The 21,659-nt window shown below is 48.7% G+C and overlaps 1 protein-coding gene across 5 annotated transcripts in view; it reads right to left on the bottom strand.

Moving 5' to 3' along the window:
* Positions 1-21,659, bottom strand: part of NUP205 (nucleoporin 205) — a 1,504,202-nt gene that overhangs the window by 1,468,597 nt on the left and 13,946 nt on the right. For all 5 annotated transcript variants that reach the window (XR_004540594.1, XM_033957880.1, XM_033957883.1 and 2 more), the window contains exon 3: positions 1,780-1,951. Coding sequence is in view for 3 of the 5 variants with exons in the window: in XM_033957880.1 (XP_033813771.1) it covers positions 1,780-1,951 (172 nt within the window). In the remaining 2 variants the exon portion in view is untranslated. The remainder of the gene's footprint in view (positions 1-1,779; positions 1,952-21,659) is intronic.

Raw genomic sequence — 21,659 nt, 5'->3', positions numbered from 1 at the left:
TCTTGCCGCCCTGCCCTGCCCCAACTCTCCTCTCGTCCCGACTCTCCTCTGGCCCCCCCACCCTGAAGGACCGCTGGCCCCCCCCACCCTGAAGGACCGCTCGCACCCCCCCGATGTCCGATTCATCCCCAGCCCCCCCCCCCCCCGCACGGAGAAGCAGCCTACCGTTGGTTCCCGATGCCATTGAGCCCTGCTGCTTCCTCTGCCGGCGGTCCCGCCCCTTCTCTGAGCCCTGCGCTGCTTCCTCTGCCGGCGATCCCGCCCTTTCTCTGACATCAGAGAAATGAAATGAATGTAAACAAAACAAATATGATTTCTGAAACTTTTAAACATGTAGAGGAATTTTCTTTGTCTAACTTTGAAGACCACCTCTGTTAGTTTGGATTGGCCCACGGGCCAATGATGTCATATTGGACTTAAGGTATATAATGGGGAGCTTCGAAGTATCGAGTAGAGCTCGTTATCAGAAGGCCAGTATTTTGGCAACTATAACGACCTCCCGCTAATGCACCTAGTCTTTTGAGTTTCATGATAGAAAAATAAAAACAATAAATAAAAATTATATTTTGGTGAACCTTGCATTATGCGTTCATTTTCCATATTTTTGTTATTTTTCACACCTTAAGTGGAAGCTAGCAGCTTAATTGGCAACTGCAGCTTTATGAGTGCGCTAGCATCCAATACCCATGCTCACTTCCCCCAAAAAATTGGGTGAAGTAGCAGAACATTTCTCTTCCCCCTCCCCTCCCCCATTTGGTGCAGCAGCAGGTTTTCTCTTCCCATCCCTCCCAGCTCACACACCCGTCGGCAGAGTCGCTAGGCAAGTTGTAAGCTTACAATTTGCTGCTTTTACTTGCTTCGGGCCTTCCTCGTTGCCGGGTCCTGCCTACTTTCTGTTTCCGTGAAGGCAGGACCCAGCAGCGAGGAAGGACCGAAGCAAGTAAAACCGTTAACCTCAGTTTGGTGGGATAAGGCTTTAGAAACTTGATAAGCCCTACAAGTGGTTCGCAGCTAGGCGCGCTGGGACAAGACAGGGAGGACGGGGGTCTTCGTTACATAAGTTGCACAGGCTGACATGCACATTCAGACCACACCGGTAGCGGCTTTCCAATACCTCGAACATAAGTCCCAGCAGGATGACCATGGCCACGCACGACACCATATTGGCATGATTTTGAAACACAAACTCGTGGCTGAAGACCAGGGGGCTCTTATTTTTCTTCCGCAGCCCCATGCTGGCTGGCCAAGAGGCTTACCACCCGCCTTGCACCGCAGCACAACAACGAGCACTAAGAGGGGCCAAGCACGCAGACGATATCCCCCCCCCTCTTTCCAAAGGCAAACCGAAAACCAAACATCCTACCAGCCCACCCCGCCTCCTCCTGCTCCTCCTCCTCCTCCTTCCTTAGGCACAACTCACCACGCACATAACTTTCCTTCCCTCCCTCCCTCCCTTCAACTCACTGCCCTATCTCCCAACTTAGCCTGCAGCAAATTGAACCCATGCTCCAGGGTTTTTAAAAATTTTGACAACCGGGCGCTCACCTAAATTAGCCGGGCGAAGCGCCCGGCTAAAACCCGCTAGGGAGAACATTGCATACATATATATATGTGCATCGATAAGACAGACAGACCACAAGCAATATGAAAAGGCACTTTTGATTTTTTCAAACACCCATATATAAGACAGGGATCCAATAAGATTAACTGCCAAAGTGCTACAATAATAGTTACCACCCCATTACTTGACAGACAAGAAACAAATTTATGTTAGCTTACCTGCCAGGAGGAGTTCCACAGCTGCCAACTCTGCAATGTCAAAGAGGTCACTCAGTATGAATGCTTCTTTGATGAGTTGCTCTGGGAGAAGCCTGGTGCCCTGCTGGCCCTGAATAGCAATTCCCTCTATACTGGCTTTTTGAACCTTCTCATACTGCTGAATGTTCTTTGGCTACAAAGAAGAAATTCAAGAATGTGAACCACAATTAAAGAACAAGAAAAATCATTCAACTATGCTACCCAAACTATGTTAAGCAAAAAGATTATGTACTTACCCTGGTAAGCTCTTTTCCAGTAGATAGGTAAGACATTTTAGACAATAGGGTTATTGCCCCATACTCGCATGCTCGGCTGAAATTTTTCACTCTGCCTCTGTAGTACTTCACTGATTGGTTTAGCACCCTCTACAGTCAGTACCCAAGCACCGAGAGGCACCCACATATGTGAAGTAGAGGTACCTGTAATAACAGGCTAAACAAAGCATTCTGTGGAAAGGAATGAAATAGTACCATTAATCGCCAACACAGGCTTCAAAGGAGCGCAGCATAACTTCAACAAAAGGAACATATATACAAATTCTTTCCAGCCCTCAAAGGCTGAGTGGTCTCCAAGAAGTAGCATGGAGAAGCATAAACAGACAAACCGTAAACAGACACAGAAAGAACAGGGCAGGGAGTCTAGAATGCCTCACCTATCTACTGGAAAAGAGCTTACCAGGGTAAGTACATAATCTCTTTCCAGTGTAATAGGAGAGACATTCTAGACAATAGGGACGTACAAAAGCAGTCCCCCCAAAAAAGCTAGGGTGGGCTTGCTGCACTGGCCCTTAAGAACGAGGACCTGAAGGCCGAGTCCTGCCATGCAGCAACAGCCACTGTGTAAAACTTGACCAACGTGGGAAGAAAAGACCACATTGCAACCCCAAAAATCTCCTCAGGAGGGACAGATTTAGCTTCAGACAACAAAGAAGCCACACTCCTCGTAAAAAGCGCATTGACGGTAACAGGGGACTATTTTCCAGAAAGAATGTAGGCTGATGGCATGGCCCTATGGAGCCATCTGGAAATCATGGCCTTAGAAGCGGGAGCACCTCGCTTAATCAAATGAGTCAGTACAAACAGATGGTCAGAAAGGAACAATTCAATTGTGACCTCCAAATAATGCAGCAGAACCTTGCATACAACCAGTTTCTTCAACAGGCAGTTCTGAGTCAAGAAACCTGTTGGCAGAAAGGCAGGCAAACATACTGTCCTATGAACATGAAAAGCCAAAACAACGGCCTAGAGTGTTAAAACCAACAGAGAAGCATTTGAAAGAAGACCAAAAGGAGTCTAGATAAAGCTAGACAGCACCAGGCTAAGGTCCGAGGCAGGGATGGGATGGACAACCAGCCGTCTGACACAACGGACCCCCTGCAAGAATGGAGTGACATCAGGATGAGCCACCAGAGGACCAACTGTCCTGGGCTCTAAGTAAGAGAGCCCAGCTACCAGGACCCGCAGAGAAGCCACCATAAGGCCATTATCTTCCAGCAGGAAGAAAGGCAAGAATCGGTTGTTGGAAAAATAATGGAAGTGTTGCTGAAAGAAAGAATAGTGAACTTCCTACAATCTAATGGGTTACAGGATCCGAGGCAACATGGCTTTACTAAAGGTAAATTGTGTCAAACGAACCTGATCGAATTTTTTGATTGGGTGACCAGAGAACTGGATCAAGGACATATGCTAGATTTAATTTACTTAGATTTCAGCAAAGCCTTTGACACGGTTCCTCATAGGAGGTTCTTGAACAAACTTGAAGGGCTGATACCCAAAATGGAGAACTGAATTAAAAACTGGTTGAAGGACAGACACCAGAGGGTGGTGGTTAATGGAAGTCGCTCGGAGGAAAGAAAGGTGAGTAGTGGATTCCCTCAGGGTTCTGTCCTGGGGCCGATCCTGTTCAATATGTTTGTGAGTGACATTGCTGAAGGGTTAGAAGGAAAAGGGTGCCTTTTTGCGGATGATACCAAGATTTGTAACAGAGTAGACACTGAGGAGGGAGTGGAAAACATGAAAGGATCTACAAAAGTTAGAGGAATGATCTAAAATCTGACAACTAAAATTCAATGCAAAGAAATGCAGAGTAATGCATTTGGGAATTAATAATCGAAGAAGCCGTATATGCTGGGAGGGGAGAGGATGATATGCACGGATGGAGAGAGGGACCTTGGGGTGATAGTGTCCGAAGATCTAAAGGCAAAAAAACAGTGTGACAAGGCGGTGGCTGCTGCTAGAAGGATGTTGGTTTGTATAAAGAGAGGCGTAACCAGTAGAAGAATGAAGGTGTTGATGCCCCTGTACAGGTTGTTGGTAAGGCCCCACTTGGAGTATTGTGTTCAGTTTTGGAGACCATATCTGGCGAAGGACACAAAAAGACTTGAAGCGGTCCAGAGGAGGGCAACGAAAATGATAGGTTTGCGCCAAATGACGTATGAGGAGAGACTGGAAGCCCTGAATATGTATACCTTAGAGCAGGGGTGTCAAAGTCCCTCCTCAAGGGCCACAATCCAGTCGGGTTTTCAAGATTTCCCCAATGAATATGCATGAGATCAATTTGAATGCATTGCTTTCATTGTATGCTAATAGATCTCATGCATATTCATTGGGGAAATCCTGAAAACCCAACTGGATTGCGGTCCTCAAGGAGGGATTTTGACACCCCTATCTTAGAGGAAAGGAGGGACAGGGGAGATATGATTCAGACGTTCAAATACTTGAAAGGTATTAACGTAGAACAAAATCTTTTCCAGAGAAAGGAAAACAGTAAAACCAGAGGACATAATTTGAGGTTGAGGGTTGGGAGACTCAAGAGCAATGTAAGGAAATTCTTCTTTACAGAGAGGGTGGTGGATGCCTAGAATGCGCTCCCGAGAGAGGTGGTGGAGAGGAAAACAGTGACAAAGTTCAAAAAAGCGTGTGATGAACACAGAGGATCTAGAATCAGAAAATAATAGTAAATATTGAAGAACTAAGGCCAGTACTGGGCAGACTTGCATGGTCTGTGTCTATATAATAATAATAATAATAACAGTTTATATACTGCTGGACAGTGAAGTTCTATGTGGTTTACAATGATTAAAAGATGATACAGATTGAGAAGAATTAACAAAGTTAAGGGTTAGTGATTAACAGCTCTAGAGATCAGTTGCTGTGGACTAAGATTGTATAGGTCAGTTACCTAAATACTTCAGGAACAGATATGTTTGGGGGAAGATGGGCTGGGGAAGGCTTCAATAACTGGGCGGGTGTAGATGGACTGGAGTGAGCTTTGACGGAGACTTCATTAGTTGGAACCTAAGAATAGTACCGGGCAGAGCTTTAGATTCTTGCCCAAAAATAGCTAAGGAGAAGAAGAAAAAAAAAAAAAAACAAACACCCCAACAAATTTTTAGATTGAATCAGATTGGACAGACTAGATAGACCATTCGGGTCTTTATCTGCTGTCATCTACTATGCTACTATGTTACTAAGTAATCAGAGAGATCAGAGCTGAATGTGGATCCACCTGGACTTGGACACACCAATATTGGAAGGCCTTCCACACCGTAGTGTAAGCCAACCCCCTGGATTACTTCTTAGAGGCTCAGTCCATGTCAACTGTACCAGTGGTCCCCACCTTACCATCTTCAATTTTAATGAAGCCTGGCATGAAGGTACCCTACCTAACTTATGGCACTAAGCCATGCAAAGTTTTAACCCTTAAAACCTGAAATTCATGTAGTAAGACGTGCCTAAGTAGAGGCCTTAAAATTTTTGTGTGTGTTTTACGAAACAAATGTGCAACTTCAAGGGCCTCCTGTACACAGAGTATTGCTAACATCGGCCTGAAATTTAGTCTATTGGTGCAACTTTTTGTACTTAATAAGCTTTTAGAATTTTAAAAGTCTAGGTTAAGCACTGTTCTGATGCCTCAATGCCAAAGTTGACCAAACCTCAATTTGCTAATTTTTGGCTTCAACTTTGGGGTGCCATAGATTTGTAACAAAATTTACCGTATTTTTCACTCCATAAGACACACTTTATTTCCACCCAAAAGTGGCAGATCTATGTGGTTTGGTGCGTTCCAAATAGAAGGCCAAAGCACGCTTACAGTCCAGAGTATGAAGAGCTGATTCTCCAGGACAAAAATGAGGTCTTGGAAAAAACACTGGAAGTACAATAGATTGGTTGAGATGAAAGTCTGAAACCACTTTAGGTAGAAATTTTGGATGAGTACGAAGGACCACCTTGTCATGATGGAACACAGTGAAAGGTAGATCAGCAACTAAAGCTTGCAGCTCACTGACTCTTCGAGGAAATGTGAGGGCAATGAGAAACATCACTTTCCAAGTGAGATACTTCAGATGAGCCGTAGACATTGGTTCAAATGGAGGCTTCATCAATTGAGCAAGAACAACATTGAGATCCCAAACCACTGGAGGAGGTTTGAAAGGAGGTTGAAAAGTCCTTTCATGAATCTGGAAACCACCAGATGAGCAGAGAGGGGTTTCCCTTCAATAGGCTGATGGAAAGCAGCAATTGCACTAAGATGAACTCGGATCGATGTAGACATGAGGCCAGAGGTGGATAAGTGCAAAAGATAATCCAGAGGAATCTTGAGGCTCCTTATCGTGAGAAATGCACCATGTAGAAAATCTAGTCCATTTTTGGTGGTAGCATTGTCTTGTGGCAGGCTTCCTAGAAGCTTCTAAAATGTCTCTTACAGGTTGAGAAAACTGAAGAGGAGTTATGTTGAGAGGTACCAAGCTGTCAGGTGTAGAGACTGTAGGTTGGGGTGAAGCAGAGATCCCTGACTCTGTGTAAGCAGAGATGGAAAAACTGGTAGAAGGTATGGCTCCCTGCTGCTGAGTTGAAAGAGAAGGGAGGTTGTCTCGGCCACTGAGGAGCAATCAGAATCATGGTGGCATGATCGTTCTTCAACTTGATTAAGAGTCTTGAGAATGAGAGGGAATGGAGGGAATGCATACAGGAAGAGATTCGTCCATTCCAGTAAGAAAACATTTGCCTTGAGGCGATGAGGAGAATATATCCTGAAGCAGAACTGGGGCAGTTTGTGGTTGTGGGGAGCTGCAAAGAGATCCGAGGCATTCCCCACTGCGAAAAAATGTGATGAAGAGGTGAGGAATTGAGTGTCCATTCATGAGGTTGCAGAAGACGACCCAAGTTGTCCGCCAAGCAATTTTTCGCCTCTTGGATGTAGACAGCTTTCAAAAAGGTGTTGTAGAGGATTGCCCAGTCCCAAACCTTCAGAGCTTCTTGACAAAGAAAGGGAGATCCCGTCGTCGTCCCCCTGTTTGTTGACATAGTACATGGTGACTTGGTTGTCCGTCCGAATAAAGACTACCTGGTCGTGAAAAAGATGTTGAAAAGCTTTGAGAGCATTGAAAAACGCTCTGAGTTCCAACAGATTGATGTGAGACAGACGATCCGTACTGGTCCAGTGGACTTGAGTACGGAGACCATCGAGATGAGCCAACCAAGCATAGGTCAAGAAATCTGTTGTGAGGACCTTTTCATGAGGGGGCGTTTGAAACAGCAAGCCTTTGGAGAGATTGGAAAAGAGCATCCACCAGCGAAGAGACTGTCTCAACGAGGGAGTTACTGTAATGTGTCGAGAGAGTGGATTGCAAGCCTGCGTCCACTAAGATGCCAGGGTCCACTGAGGAATTCTGAGGTGAAGTCTGGCAAAAGGAATCACGTGTACTGTGGAGGCCATGTGACCTAGCAATACCATCATGTGTCTCGGTGTGATTGAAGAGCAGAACACACTGCATGACAAGAGTTGAAGGAGAGCTTCCAGACGTCGTTGCGGAAGGAATGCTCTGAGTTGGATAGTGTCCAGAACAGCTCTGATGAATTGTAGATTCTGAGAGGGTTGAAGATGGGATTTGGGAAACTTGATTTCGAATCCTAAACTTTATAGAACCACGTAGTCCGTTGGGTCACTACAATAACCCCCTGAGATGTGGAATCCTTGATGAGCTAGTCGTCCAGGTAGGGAAATACCTGAAGACCATGGTTTCTGAAAACTGCGGCTACCACTACCAGGCACTTGGTGAACACTCTGAGAGATGAAGCCAGGCCAAAGGGCAGCACTCTGTATTGATAATGCAGATTCCCTACCCAAAATCTGAGATATTGGCGGGAGGCCGGATGAATATGAATATAAGCCTCCTTGAGATCCAGAGAGCATAACCAGTCGTTCTGATCTAGAATGGGATAAAGGGATGCCAGGGACAACATTTTCTTTGACTAATAATTTGTTGAGAGCCCTGAGATCCAGAATGGGTCGCAGACCACCCGTCTTCTTAGGAACGAGGAAGTAACGGGAGTAAAACCCCCTGTTCTGCTGTTCCAAAGGAACTGGCTCGATGGCACAGAGATGAAGAAAAGCTTGAGCTTCCTGAAGAAGAAGGGCAGTCTGGGATGGACTGGAAGGATACTCTCTTGGAAGAAGCTCTGGTGAAACCTGAATGAAATGAAGAGAGTATCCTTCTCCGATGATTGATATCACCCAGAGGTCGGATGTAATTGTCTTCCATCAGTGATAAAAATGATGGAGATGACCTCCTATAGGGGAAAGAGAGGACAGAGACAGAACGGCGGAGGTTATGCTATGTTTTAAAAAGACTGCACAGCCTTAGGTGCAGCAGAAGGTTGAGATTTCTGTTGCTTCCGATTCTGGGAGGCGGCGATTATAAGGAGCCGCCCTCGGAGCATAACGCCTCTGGAAAATTGGAGGAGGTCATGAAGGCTTGACAGGAGCTGGCTTAGGCTTTGTTCTGACAATGGAAGCAAAAGATTTTTCATGTTCAGACAATTTCTTGGTGGCTGCCTCGATAGATTCAACAAAGAGGTCACTGTCTGCACAAGGAATGTTAGCCAAGCGATTCTGAAGATTAGGGTCCATGTGAATGGTGCAAAGCCAGGCCAAGCGGCGAATTACTACGGAACAAGCAGTCACCCTGGTTGACGACTCGAAGGCATCATAAGAAGACTGGAGAAGATGTAATCTGAGTTGTGACAGAATAGCGATGACTTCTTGGAATTTGAAGTGCTTCTGTGTATCTAAATAGCTGAGAAATTTAGGAAGAAGATCAATGAGGAACTTGAAATAAGTGACAAAATGAAAATTATAATTCAGGACTTTGGAGGACATCATGGCATTTTGGTAAAGGCGACGTCCAAACTTGTCCATAGTTTTGCTTTCCCTTCCAGGAGGAATGGTAGCATAAACTCTGGAAGGATGGGATCTCTTTAAGGAGGACTCCACAAGCAATGGAGAGTTCTATACCTGGAGTCCAATTTGCCTGGAATAGCAGGAATGGTATAAGGAGTCTCCACGCATCATGTGAAAGTCTGAGACAAAAGCTTGTGAAGAAGAAGCTTAAGGGACTCTGCAGGAGGTTGAGAAAGATGCATGACTTCGAGATACTCCTTAGAGTATTTAGAATCAGCATCCAATTGAAGTTCCATGTCATCAGCCATCTGGCGAAGAAAAGAAGAGAAAGACAGCTGATCCGCCAATGCCTTGCTTCGAGAGGGACTCGATGACCTCGAGGCAGCCTCGGTCGAAGATGAAACCTCAGCGGGGAAATAGTCTTCAAAAGAATAAGGAATCTTGGACGAGGCAATGGAAGCCGTGGAGACCTCGATCGAGGAGTCGGTGGTCTGGAAGAGCTGGAAGGTGTAGATCAAGGCTTAGTTGAAGAAGGGCACTCTATGGAAGAAGAACTATGCCTGGAGGTATGCCTCGAGGAAGGTGCTTAGAAGCAGGTCTCGAGGATCAAGGAGACTTAGCCCCGGAGATTGAAGCAGACATTGCTACCAGGAAATGAATGGGGCTAGAAACTGTAGATCGAAGCTCAGGAGGCTTGATTGAGGAATCTCGAGGAACTCCCAAAGACTGCTCCTTGTATGAAGTGTGAGGATTCCTGTCGAGGCACTTGCAAAGAATCTACTCCTTGCTTTGAGTGCACAGATGCCAGACCAGACACTCACAAAGACTCTGCTCCCTGCATAGAGTGTGAAGTTTCAGCCCGAGGCATAGGAAGAGGCTCGACCTCGCAGGAGTCTACAGAATGCCCAGGCTGGATTAGAGTAGCCAGCTTCGGACCCATTTTAGTTAGGAACTGAACAAATTGCTGCTCTAACATGGTCTGGAAGGAAGCCGGCAAGGATGGATCCGCGTCTGAAACCGGACCATCTGCTACTGCTATAGGTTCCAAAGTGTCAGTGGAAATGTGCTTCGACTTGGAAGTCTTAGAAAGCTTGAGGACCACCGCTGGAACTTTCTGCTGAGCTATCTGACCTGATGATACAGCAAGTGTACTCGAGGTAAGAGCAGTCGCAAACGAGGAAGGTCTGATGAGGCTTGAGGTTGGAGTCGTGGAGGCAGAAGGAACCTCGGTAGAAGGTGGAACCGAGGCCGCTTTCGAAGTCGAGGGTGTGACTGAAGAATCCATCCCGAAAAGCTTCTCCACTAAAATCTGACGATGTTTAAGGGCTCGAGGTTGAAGAGTAGCAAAACGCTCGCACAACTTCAGTTGATGGTCCGGCCCAAGGCACTTGAGGCACCAACGGTGTGGGTCCGTGAGGGATATCGCACACTGGCACTGGCTACACTTCTTGAAGCCTGTTGCTGGCCGAGACATAGGAGGAAATATAGCCACAGCGAAGTCCAAGCCTGCAGTGGCCCGAGTGGCCTGACCCGCCAGTCGAACGGAAGAAAATAAAATAAGATTTTTTTTTTTAAACTGAAAAGAAGAAAAGAAAGAAGCACAGCGATTCGTGAAGAACATAAACACAAACCGCGGTGAGAAGGCACGAACTTACAAAGTTAAACGCAGAGAGCCAAAGACGAACTTCTCGGCTCCATGAAAAACTGAGAACTGAGGCGACTCGCCCTGCGCTGGGCGGAAAGGCGTATGCGCGGTGCAGCTGACTCAAAACTTCTAAGTTTCTACAAGCAAGTCTGCTTGCGAAGCTGTCCACATCCGGGCTCCGTGGATGACGTCACCCATATGTGAGAATAGGCTGCCTGCTTGTCCTGGGATAAGGAAAGAACCCCCCCCAAAAAAAAAAAAACCCCACAACAAAAACCCAATACATATTTTACACTCCTACAGTGTACTGAGAATAGTTGCATTCTGAAATCTGAAAAAGCTGTTCCATTCTGGCATCATCTATATCACCCATTTTTATGCACAATTCAGTCTGGTTTGTTAACAGCTAACATACCCTTTGTCTTAAGTCTCTGAAAAGCACTCATGAGTGAATTTTGATGGCTGCTTAACAGGACTGGATGTGGTCCAGAAGCAACTTTGCCATTTTTGGGTTCTAGAAAGCAGCATCAGGGCCACAAAGAAGAGACTGCATGGGATCAGAAGAATAGTACAAAACAGCACAGTTACTAACCGTAACAGTTGTTATCCAGGGACAGCAGGCAGACATTCCCACACATGGGTGACATCACCAACGGAGCCCCACAGCGGACAGCCTCGAAAGCAAACTTGCTTGAAGATCTCAAGCTTTCGAGTGCTGCATCGCGCATGCGCGCGTGCCTTCCCGCCCGAACTAGGGGGCGCATCTCCTGTGAGGATCCTCAGTTCAGATACCAAGCCAAGAAGCCAACCAGGGGAGGTGGGAGGGTTGTGAGAATATCTGCCTGCTGTCCCTGGATAACAACTGTTACGGTAAGTAACTGTGCTTTATCCCAGGACAAGCAGGCAGCATATTCCCACACATGGGTGACCTCCAAGCTAAGTAAAAAGGGAGGAGGGAAGTTGGCAATTTACGAAAAAAGATTTTGCAAAACAGACTGGCCAAAATGGCCATCCCTCCTGGATAAAGTATCCAGACAGTAATGAGAAGTGAAAGTATGAACCGAGGATCAAGTGGCAGCTTTGCAAATTTCCTCAAGAGATGTTGATCTGAGGAAAGCGACAGACGCCGCCATAGCTCTAACTTTGTGGCCCGTCACTCGACCCTGCAGAGAAAGACCAGCCTGAGCAAAGCAGAAAGAGATACAAGCAGCCATTCAGTTGGAGATGGTACGCTTAGAGACAGGATGTCCCAACCTATTTGGATCAAAAGAAATGAAAAGTTGAGGAGATGTTCTGTGAGGTTGAGTACGTTGAAGGTAAAACGCCAATGCACGTTTACAGTCCAAAGTATGCAGAGACGCCTCACCGGGATGAGAATGCGGCTTAGGAAAAAATACCGGGAGAACAATAGATTGATTGATATGAAAATCAGATACTACTTTAGGTAAGAATTTTGGATGTGTACGGAGAACCACCTTGTCATGGTGAAAAATTGTGAAAGGTGAGTCCGAGACCAAAGCTTGTAACTCACTAACTCGACGAGCAGAAGTGAGGGCAATCAAGAATACAACTTTCCAAGTGAGAAATTTAAAATGAGCTAAGTCAATAGGTTCAAAAGGAGGTTTCATCAATTGAGCCAGAATAACATTAAGATCCCAAACAACAGGAGGCTTTCTGACAGGCGGATGGAGATTAAAAAGGCCCTTCATAAAGCGAGCAACCAAAAGATGTGCAGATAAAGGTTTCCCCTCCAGAGGTTGATGAAAAGCAGCAATCGCGCTAAGATGAACCCTAATAGATGTGGATTGAAGTCCTGACTGAGATAAATGAATCAAATAGTCCAGAACTGAAGCCAATGAGGACGACTTCGGTTGAAGACTACGATTGGAACACCAATTCGAAAATCTGGTCCACTTCTGGCCATAACATTGACGAGTGGACGGCTTCCTAGAAGCTAAAAATACATCTTGAACAGACAGAGAATTGAGAAGAATCTGTTATGCAGAAAGGAACCATGCCGTCAAGTGAAGAGACTGCAGGTTGGGATGAAGTAAAGACCCCTGACTCTGAGTGAGCAGAGAAGGAAAAACTGGCAGAAAGCAATGTTACTTACCGTAACAGTTGTTATCCAGGGACAGCAGGCAGCTATTCTCACTAGTGGGTGATGTCATCAGACAAAGCCCCGGTACGGACGTCTCACAAGCACGTGTTGCTTGTAGAAACTTAAAAGTTTCTAGATGCCCGCACCGCACATGCGCCGGTGCCTTCCCGCCCGGAGATCCGGGCGTGTCTCCTCAGTTCAGGTAGCTAGCCTGAGAAGCCAACCCAGGGGAGGTGGGTGGGACGTGAGAATAGCTGCCTGCTGTCCCTGGATAACAACTGTTACGGTAAGTAACATTGCTTTATCCCAGGACAAGCAGGCAGGTATTCTCACTAGTGGGTGACCTCCAAGCTAACCTCAGTGGGATGGAGGGGGAGTTGGCGACTTAAGAGAATAAATTTTTCAATACTGTTTGGCCAAACTGTCCATCCCGTCTGGAGAGAGTATCCAGACAATAATGTGAGGTGAATGTGTGAACCGAGGACCAGGTGGCAGCCTTACAAATTTCCTCGATTGGTGTTGATCTGAGGAATGCTACTGAGGCTGCCATTGCTCTGACCTTATGGGCTGTGACCTTACAAGGAAGTGATAATCCAGCCTGGGCATAGCAGAAAGAGATACAGGCCGCCATCCAATTAGAGATGGTGCGCTTTGATACGGGTCTTCCCAACTTATTAGGATCGAAGGAGACAAAAAGTTGAGGAGTGGTTCTGTGTGGCTTGGTGCGATCCAGGTAGAAAGCCAAAGCACGTTTACAGTCTAGAGTGTGAAGGGCCGATTCTCCGTGGTGAGAATGGGGCTTAGGGAAGAATACTGGAAGTACAATGGATTGGTTGAGATGAAATTCGGAGACCACCTTAGGCAGGAATTTCGGGTGAGTGCGGAGGACCACCTTGTCATGATGGAATACTGTGAATGGTGGGTCCGCCATCAATGCCTGGAGTTCGCTGACTCTGCGAGCGGACGTAAGGGCTACAAGAAAAAGCACTTTCCAGGTGAGATACTTAAGAGGGGCCCTGTTGAGAGGTTCAAACGGGGGCTTCATGAGACGGGAAAGGACTACATTGAGGTCCCAAACTACTGGGGGTGGTTTGAGAGGAGGGTTAACATGGAAGAGTCCTTTCATAAATCTGGCGACCACCGGATGGGCCGAGAGGGGTTTCCCTTGTAGGGGCTGGTGGAACGCCGCAATAGCGCTCAGGTGGACTCGTATGGATGTAGACTTGAGCCCAGATTGAGATAGGTGTAGGAGATAGTCCAGCACGGAGGATAAGGAAGCTCGCTGGGGTTCCTTTGATTTAGAAACACACCATGAGGAGAAACTAGTCCATTTCTGGGAGTAGCATTGTCGAGTGGCGGGCTTCCTGGAAGCTTCCAAGACCTCCCTCACTTCTTGTGAGAATTGGTGAGGGGTTACATTGAGAGGAACCAAGCTGTCAGGTGGAGAGACTGCAGGTTGGGATGAAGCAGTGATCCTTGATGTTGAGTAAGTAGTGAAGGAAACACTGGAAGTGGTACTGGTTCCCTGCTGCTGAGTTGAAGTAGGAGGGAGAACCAAGGTTGTCTGGGCCACCGAGGAGCTATTAGAATCATGGTAGCCCGTTCGAGTTTCAGCTTGACCAGAGTCTTCTGGATCAGCGGGAATGGTGGGAACGCATATAGAAATCGTTTCCCCCAGTTCAGTAGAAAAGCATCTGCCTCGAGGCGATGAGGGGTGTAGATCCTGGAGCAAAACTGAGGCAGTTTGGAGTTGTGGGGAGCCGCAAAGAGGTCTATCTGAGGCGTCCCCCACTGCGTGAAGATTTGGTGAAGGGGGCTGGAATGGAGAATCCATTCGTGCGGTTGTAGCAGACAGCTTAGTTTGTCTGCTAAGACGTTGTTCTCCCCCTGAATGTAGACAGCTCTGAGGAAGGCGTTGTGGCGCACCGCCCAGTCCCAGACTCGTAGAGCTTCCTGGCAAAGGAGGGCCGAGCCCGTGCCTCCTTGCTTGTTGATATAATACATGGCGGCCTGATTGTCTGTGCGAATGAGGATCACCATGTCGTGAAGTAGGTGTTGGAAGGCTTGGAGCGCATTGAAGATGGCTCTGAGCTCCAGTAGATTGATTTGATGTAGTCTTTCCGCACTGGTCCAGAATCCTTGGGTGCGGAGACCATCCAGGTGGGCCCCCCATGCATAGTTCGACGAATCGGTTGTGAGGACTTTCTGATGGGGGGGAGAGTGCAACAGCAAACCTCTGGATAGATTCGAAGAGGTCATCCACCAAAGTAGAGACTGCCGAAGAGCAGGTGTGACTAAGATGTGTTTGGTTAGTGGATCGGACGTCTGATTCCACTGTGATGCCAGGGTCCACTGGGGGATCCTGAGATGGAGTCTGGCAAAGGGTGTCACATGTACTGTGGAGGCCATATGGCCCAGGAGCACCATCAGTTGTCTCGCCGGTAGGGTTTGGCGAGTAGACACCGACTGGCAGAGATGGAGAAGGGACTCCATGCGTTGCAGAGGCAGGAATGCTCGGAGTCGAGTGGTGTCCAGGACCGCTCCAATGAAGGGGAGGGACTGGGTGGGTTGTAGATGAGACTTGGAAAAGTTGATCTCGAAGCCCAAATTCTGGAGGAAGTAGGTTGTAGCCAAGACCGCCGAAGTGACCTCTGGGGCTGACGGGGCCTTGATGAGCCAGTCGTCGAGGTATGGGAACACCTGTAGGCCCCTGTCTCGGAGTGCCGCGGCCACTACCACCAGGCACTTTGTGAAGACTCTGGGGGACGAAGAGAGGCCGAATGGTAGCACTCGATACTGTAGGTGCAGATTTCCCACCCGAAATCTGAGGAACTTTCGGGAGGCCGGGTGAATGGGGATGTGAGTGTAGGCCTCCTTGAGATCCAGGGAGCATAACCAGTCGTTCTGCTCGAGGAGGGGGTATAGAGAAGTCGCAGTCGCAGGTCGCAGGTCGCCCGTTTTCTTCGGGACGAGGAAGTACCGGGAGTAAAACCCTCGGTTCAACTGGTCTGACGGGACCGGCTCGACGGCCCGAAGCTGAAGTAAAGTTTGGACTTCCTGAAGAAGAAGGGCGGTCTGTGTCGAGCTTGAAGGATACTCTCTTGGAGGATGGTCCGGGGGGACCCGGTGGAAGTGAAGAGAGTATCCTTCTCTTATGATGGTAAGGACCCATAGGTCCGTGGTTATGGCCTCCCAGCGATGGTAAAAAAGATGGAGGCGGCCCCCTATGGGAGAGGCTGAGGGGTGCAGAACGGTGTCGGTTATGCTCCCCGGAGGGGAGTCAAAAGGGCTGGGGAGCCTTGGGTGCAGCCGGTGGCTGAGGTTTTTGCTGAGACTTCTGGGGAGGTTGTCTCTTCACAGGTTGTCTCGCAGCGGGCGTTTGTCTGGGCATGTAACGCCGCTGGTAAATCAGGGGTGGCCTGGAAGGTCGAGACTGTTGAGGTTTGGGTTTGGGCCGCAGGATGGATTGAAAAGATTTTTCATGATCCGACAGCTTCTTGGTAACCGTTTCGATAGATTCATCGAACAGGTCAGCTCCCGCACATGGTACGTTGGCGAGTCTGTCCTGGAGGTTGGGGTCCATATCGATTGTACGGAGCCATGCCAGGCGACGCATGGCTACCGCGCTTGCGGCAGCACGTGCCGAGAGTTCGAATGCATCGAAGGAGGATTGCATCAGCTGGAGGCGTAATTGGGAGAGGGAGGCTACCACTTCCTCGAACTCGAATCGAGCTTGGGTGTCTATGAACGGAGTGAACTTGCGGAGCACCGGCAAGAAGAACTCCAGATAGGAAGAGAAAAAGAAATTGTAGTTCAGCACCCGTGACGCCATCATGGAGTTTTGATAGAATTTTCTACCAAATTTGTCCATCGTTCTCCCCTCTCGGCCCGGCGGTACAGAGGCGTAGACCTGAGAGGGATGAGAGCGTTTAAGAGAGGACTCAACCAGTAGGGATTGGTGGGAGAGTTGAGGGCCCTCAAACCCTTTATGGTGCACGATGCGGTATCGAGCATCGAGTTTGCTGGGAATCGCCGGTATGGAGTACGGTGTTTCAAAACACTGCATGAAGGTCTGATCCAGCAATTTATGCAGGGGGAGCCGAAGCGACTCCGTTGGAGGGTTAGGTAAATGCATGGTGTCCAGATACTCTTTGGAGTATCGGGAGCCCGTGTCAAGGGTCACATCCAGATCATCCGCCATTTGTCGGAGGAATGATGAGAAAGACAATTGATCCGCCAGCGTCGGTCTGTGGGACGGGCTGGAGGAGGAAGAGGCTTCCGGATCCATGGACATCGGGGAGTGGCAAGGAGAATCGGGTACGGGTGTCTCCTCGTACTCCGGTCCCTCCGGAGGGGACACCTCCGAGGAGGAGTATCCCATACGTTGCAGTTTTTTCTGCGGTGACACCTCCGAGTGGCGTGAAGAGTGCCAGGATGAGTGTCTTGATCGGTGCCCGTCTCGGTGGCGGGACGGGGATCGGGATCGTGTGTGCATCGCATGGTCTCCCGAGGCCCCCAAGTGGTGGATAGGGCTGGAAGCGGTGGATCGCAACTGGGGTTGCGATGCGGATTCTTGCGATGCTACCCAAGTCTGGTAAGGAGTACGGAAGAACTCTTCCTGACTATGCCCAGGGCTTTGAGTATCGATCGGAGGTCTGGTCCCATGTTGGCGCGGAGGCGTAATGGGCTCTAATGGCGGCATATCGGTGAGCGAGGCTTGCCGCATGGGCATCGCCGCCCTCCCCCGTTCGTCCTCGTCGGTTTTCGAGGTCGAACGGCGTGGAGGAGGGGGAGGGGGCGGACCGCCCCTTTGGACCGGTACCGGGAGGTCACCCTGTATGGCAGCGATGAGCCCGGGTCCAATGGTCTGCATGAGCTCAACGAATTGAGCTTCCAGCATGGACCGTAGCGAAGCCGATAAGGAGGGATCCGCACCGAAAGGGGGTCCTCCTGCACGGTCATCGCGCTCCTTCGAGGTCGAGTGCTTCTGCTTAGTAGCTTTCGGCACTTTGATGACCACTGGTGGTACTGTGAAAGGAAGAGGTACCTGAACCGAGGAGACCGGGGCAGGCACCGACGTCGAGCTCGTGGATGTTGTCGGGATGAACGATGCCGGTTTCACCACACTCGGTGCAGGAGGGGTCGATACCGGTTTCGCCCGAACCGGGGAGGTATCAGATGAAGTGGAGGCTGAAGGATCCTTAGCTGCGTCCATCTTGAACATCGATTCCCACAATAGGCAACGCCTTTTGAATGAGCGTGCCGTAAGGGTAGAGCAAGGCCTGCACGATTTCGGAATGTGGTTAGGACCCAAACACTGCAAACAGCGCCGGTGAGGGTCCGTGAGTGAAATCGCGCGTTGGCACTTGCTGCACTTTTTAAAACCCGGTGATTGGCCGGGACATAGGCCGGAAAATCTCCGCCGCGAGGTCGAAGCCTGTGGGCCTGAGCCACGTGGCCGGCCCGTTCGACCCGCCGGAGGAAATAATCTTTTTTTTTTTTTTTTTTTAAACTGAAAAAGAAATGTACTGTTAACTATAAATAAAAGAAAGCGAAAAACGCGGACAAGGAAGGCAAATTTAACTGAATTCAGCTAGCGCATGATGAAGTTGAACTTCTCAGCTCCGCGGAAAGAAAAGAACTGAGGAGACACGCCCGGATCTCCGGGCGGGAAGGCACCGGCGCATGCGCGGTGCGGGCATCTAGAAACTTTTAAGTTTCTACAAGCAACACGTGCTTGTGAGACGTCCGTACCGGGGCTCTGTCTGATGACATCACCCACTAGTGAGAATACCTGCCTGCTTGTCCTGGGATAAGAAGAGGTTCCCTGATGCTGAGTTGCAGAAGAAGAGAGAACCAAGGTTGTCGGGGCCACCAAGGCGCTATGAGAATCATCGTGGCATGGTCCGACTTCAGCTTGACAAGAGTTTTTAGAATAAGAGGGAATGAAGGGAAGGCATAAAGAAACTGACTTCCCCAGTCCAGAAGAAAAGCATCCGCCTCGAGACGATGAGGCGAGAAAATGCGGGAGCAAAACAGAGGTAGTTTGAAGTTGCTGGGCGACGCAAATAGGTCCACCTGAGGAGTTCCCCACCGAGCAAATACTTGATGAAGTGTGGGGGAATTGAGCGTCCATTCGTGAGGCTGAAGCAGACGACTCAATTTGTCTGCAAGGCAATTCTGTTGACCCTGTATATATACAGCGCGAAGGAAGATGTTGTGAGAAATTGCCCAATGCCACAACCTCAGAGCTTCCAGACAAAGGGAATGGGCCCGTCCCGCCCTGTTTGTTGACATAATACATCGCTACTTGATTGTCTGTCCGAACCAGGACTACTTGGTCGTGAAGGAGGTGAAGAAAAGCTTTGAGAGCAAGAAAAATCGCTCTGAGTTCCAACAGATTGATGTGACATCGACAATCTGTGGTTGTCCACAACCCTTGCGTACGGAGACCATCTACGTGGGCTCTCCATGCGTATTTGGACGAATCTGTCATCAGCACCTTCTGATGAGGGAGATGGTGAAACTGCAAACCTCTGGAAAGATTGAAAGAGAGCATCCACCAGCGGAGAGACTTCTTCAATAAAGGAGTCACTGCTATACTTTGAGTAGGCGGGTCTAAGGCCTGTTGCCACTGAGACGCCAGGGTCCATTGAGGAATGCGAAGATGCAGTCTTGCAAAGGGAGTCACATGAACCGTAGACGTCATATGTCCGAGAAGGACCATCATTTGGCGAGCTGTGAGAGTCGAGATGGAAGCCACCCGTTGACAAAGATGCAAGAGAGTTTCTTGATGGTTGAGAGGGAGAAAAGCTCTCATTTGAACAGAATCCAACACGGCGCCAATAAACTGGATCGACTGAGTTGGAACCAACTGAGACTTGGGAAAGTTGATATGGAACCCTAGACTTTGAAGAAAAGAAATAGTCTGAAGGGTCGCTTGAATAACCCCTGAAAGAGAAGGAGCTTTGATAAGCCAATCGTCGAGGTAAGGAAAAACCTGTAGACCCCGAGCACGGAGGGCTGCAGCCACCACGGCTAGACACTTGGTGAAGACCCTGGGAGAGGTCGCCAAGCCGAACGGGAGAACCCTGTATTGAAGATGAAGGTTCCCCACCTTGAACCGGAGATATCTGCGAAAATTTGGATGGACAGGAATGTGAGTATAAGCCTCTTTGAGGTCTAGTGAGCACATCCAATCTCCTTGATCCATGAGGGAGTACAAGATTGGAAGAGAGAGCATGCGAAACTTCTCTTTGACTAGAAATTTGTTGAGAGCGCGGAGATCCAGAATGGGTCGCAAATCCCCCGTCTTCTTGGGAACTAGGAAGTATCTGGAGTAAAACCCCAGATTGTGCTCGGAAGGAGGAATCTCCTCCACTGCACGAAGGCGAAGAAGAGCCTGAGCCTCCTGAAGAAGAAGAGGGAGTTGCGAGAAACTGGAAAGACACTCTTTTGGAGGGTGATCTGGAGGCACCTGAAGCAGGCGCAGAGAGTATCCCTCGCGGATGACTGTGAGAACCCAGAGGTCCAATGTAATAGTTTCCCAGACCGATACAAAAAGGAAAAGACGACCTCCGATGGGCAGGGAGGAGTTTGGATGCAAGGATGTTGAAATGCTCACCACTGGACCGTCAAAAAGACGGAGCGGGTTTGGTTGAAGCGGGCGCCTGTGACTTCTGAGGCCGTTGTTGTTGAGGCCGTCTAGGTGGAGGTCGAGAGAAAGCCGGAGTGGATTTCATGGGATAGCGACGAGCTGGAGGCTTGTAAGCTCTAGTAGTAGAAGGCTTCGGCTTAGGGCGAAGAAGAGAGGCAAAGGAGCGCTCATGCTCGGAGAGCCACTTTGTAGCCGCCTCAATGGAATCGTCAAAGAGTTCAGAACCTTGACACGGGAGGTTTGCCAACCGATCCTGCAAATTGGGATCCATATCCACAATTCTTAACCAGGCGAGACGGCGCATGGCCACTGCAAACGCCGAGACCCTAGAAGAAAGCTCAAACGCATCATAAGATGCCTGCAACATGAAAAGGCGTAATTGAGATAAAGATTGAATAATCTGTTTGAAATCCGAAAGGCGCCCTCTGGACAAGTCTGGGCAAAAAAATGACAACTGTTTCAAAAAATAATTAAAATAGGAAGTAAAGACATAGTTGTAGTTCAAAATTCGATTGGTCATCATTGAATTTTGATAAAGTCTGCGCCCAAACTTGTCCATAGTGCGACCCTCACGCCCCGGAGGAACTGTCGCAGACACCTTAGAAGGATGAGCCTTCTTAAGGGACGATTCAACCACCAAGGACTGGTGGGAAAGTTGTGATTTCTCGAATCCCTTGCAGGGAACAGTGCGATACCGAGATTCCAGTTTTGAAGGTATAGCTGTCACAGAATAAGGAGTTTCCATATTTCGAAGGAAAGTCTGCTTCAACACCGGAGTCATGGGCAGTCGCAAAGTTTCCTTAGGAGGATGGGAAAGCTCCATATCCGCCAAATATTCAGGCGTGTATTTAGAATCAGAATGTAAGTCGATGTTAAGCGCCTGCCCCATGTCAAACACAAATTTAGCAAAAGAAGAAGACTTCAAAGTTGTTGCTTCTTCAGGAGAAACAGAACGAGAACGAGGGAGAAGCCTCGCGAGAATATTGAGAGACCGGCTCCGAGTCCAGACATAAAGTGATGGAGGATGCTGTACTGCCTGTCAGAGGCGGAGTGACAGAATGCTTTCGCTTAAGACTTCGAGATGGAGAAGTTCTCGGAGTATGAGGTTTGGAAAGAGGAGACATATCCCGAGTCAAATGCCTCGAGGGCGGGGTCCTGGACCTCGAACGCCTCGAGGAAACAGAGGAAGCAACAGTACTGTGAGAACGAGGTACATGCTTCGAAGGAAGATCCGAAGGCCACGAGCTCTTCGAGGA

The sequence above is a fragment of the Geotrypetes seraphini genome, chromosome 9 (assembly GCF_902459505.1).
Source record: "Geotrypetes seraphini chromosome 9, aGeoSer1.1, whole genome shotgun sequence".
Classification (NCBI taxonomy): domain Eukaryota; kingdom Metazoa; phylum Chordata; class Amphibia; order Gymnophiona; family Dermophiidae; genus Geotrypetes; species Geotrypetes seraphini.
The sequence above is the reverse complement of the archived record's forward strand: the minus strand, read 5'-3'. Positions and strand labels throughout refer to the sequence as shown.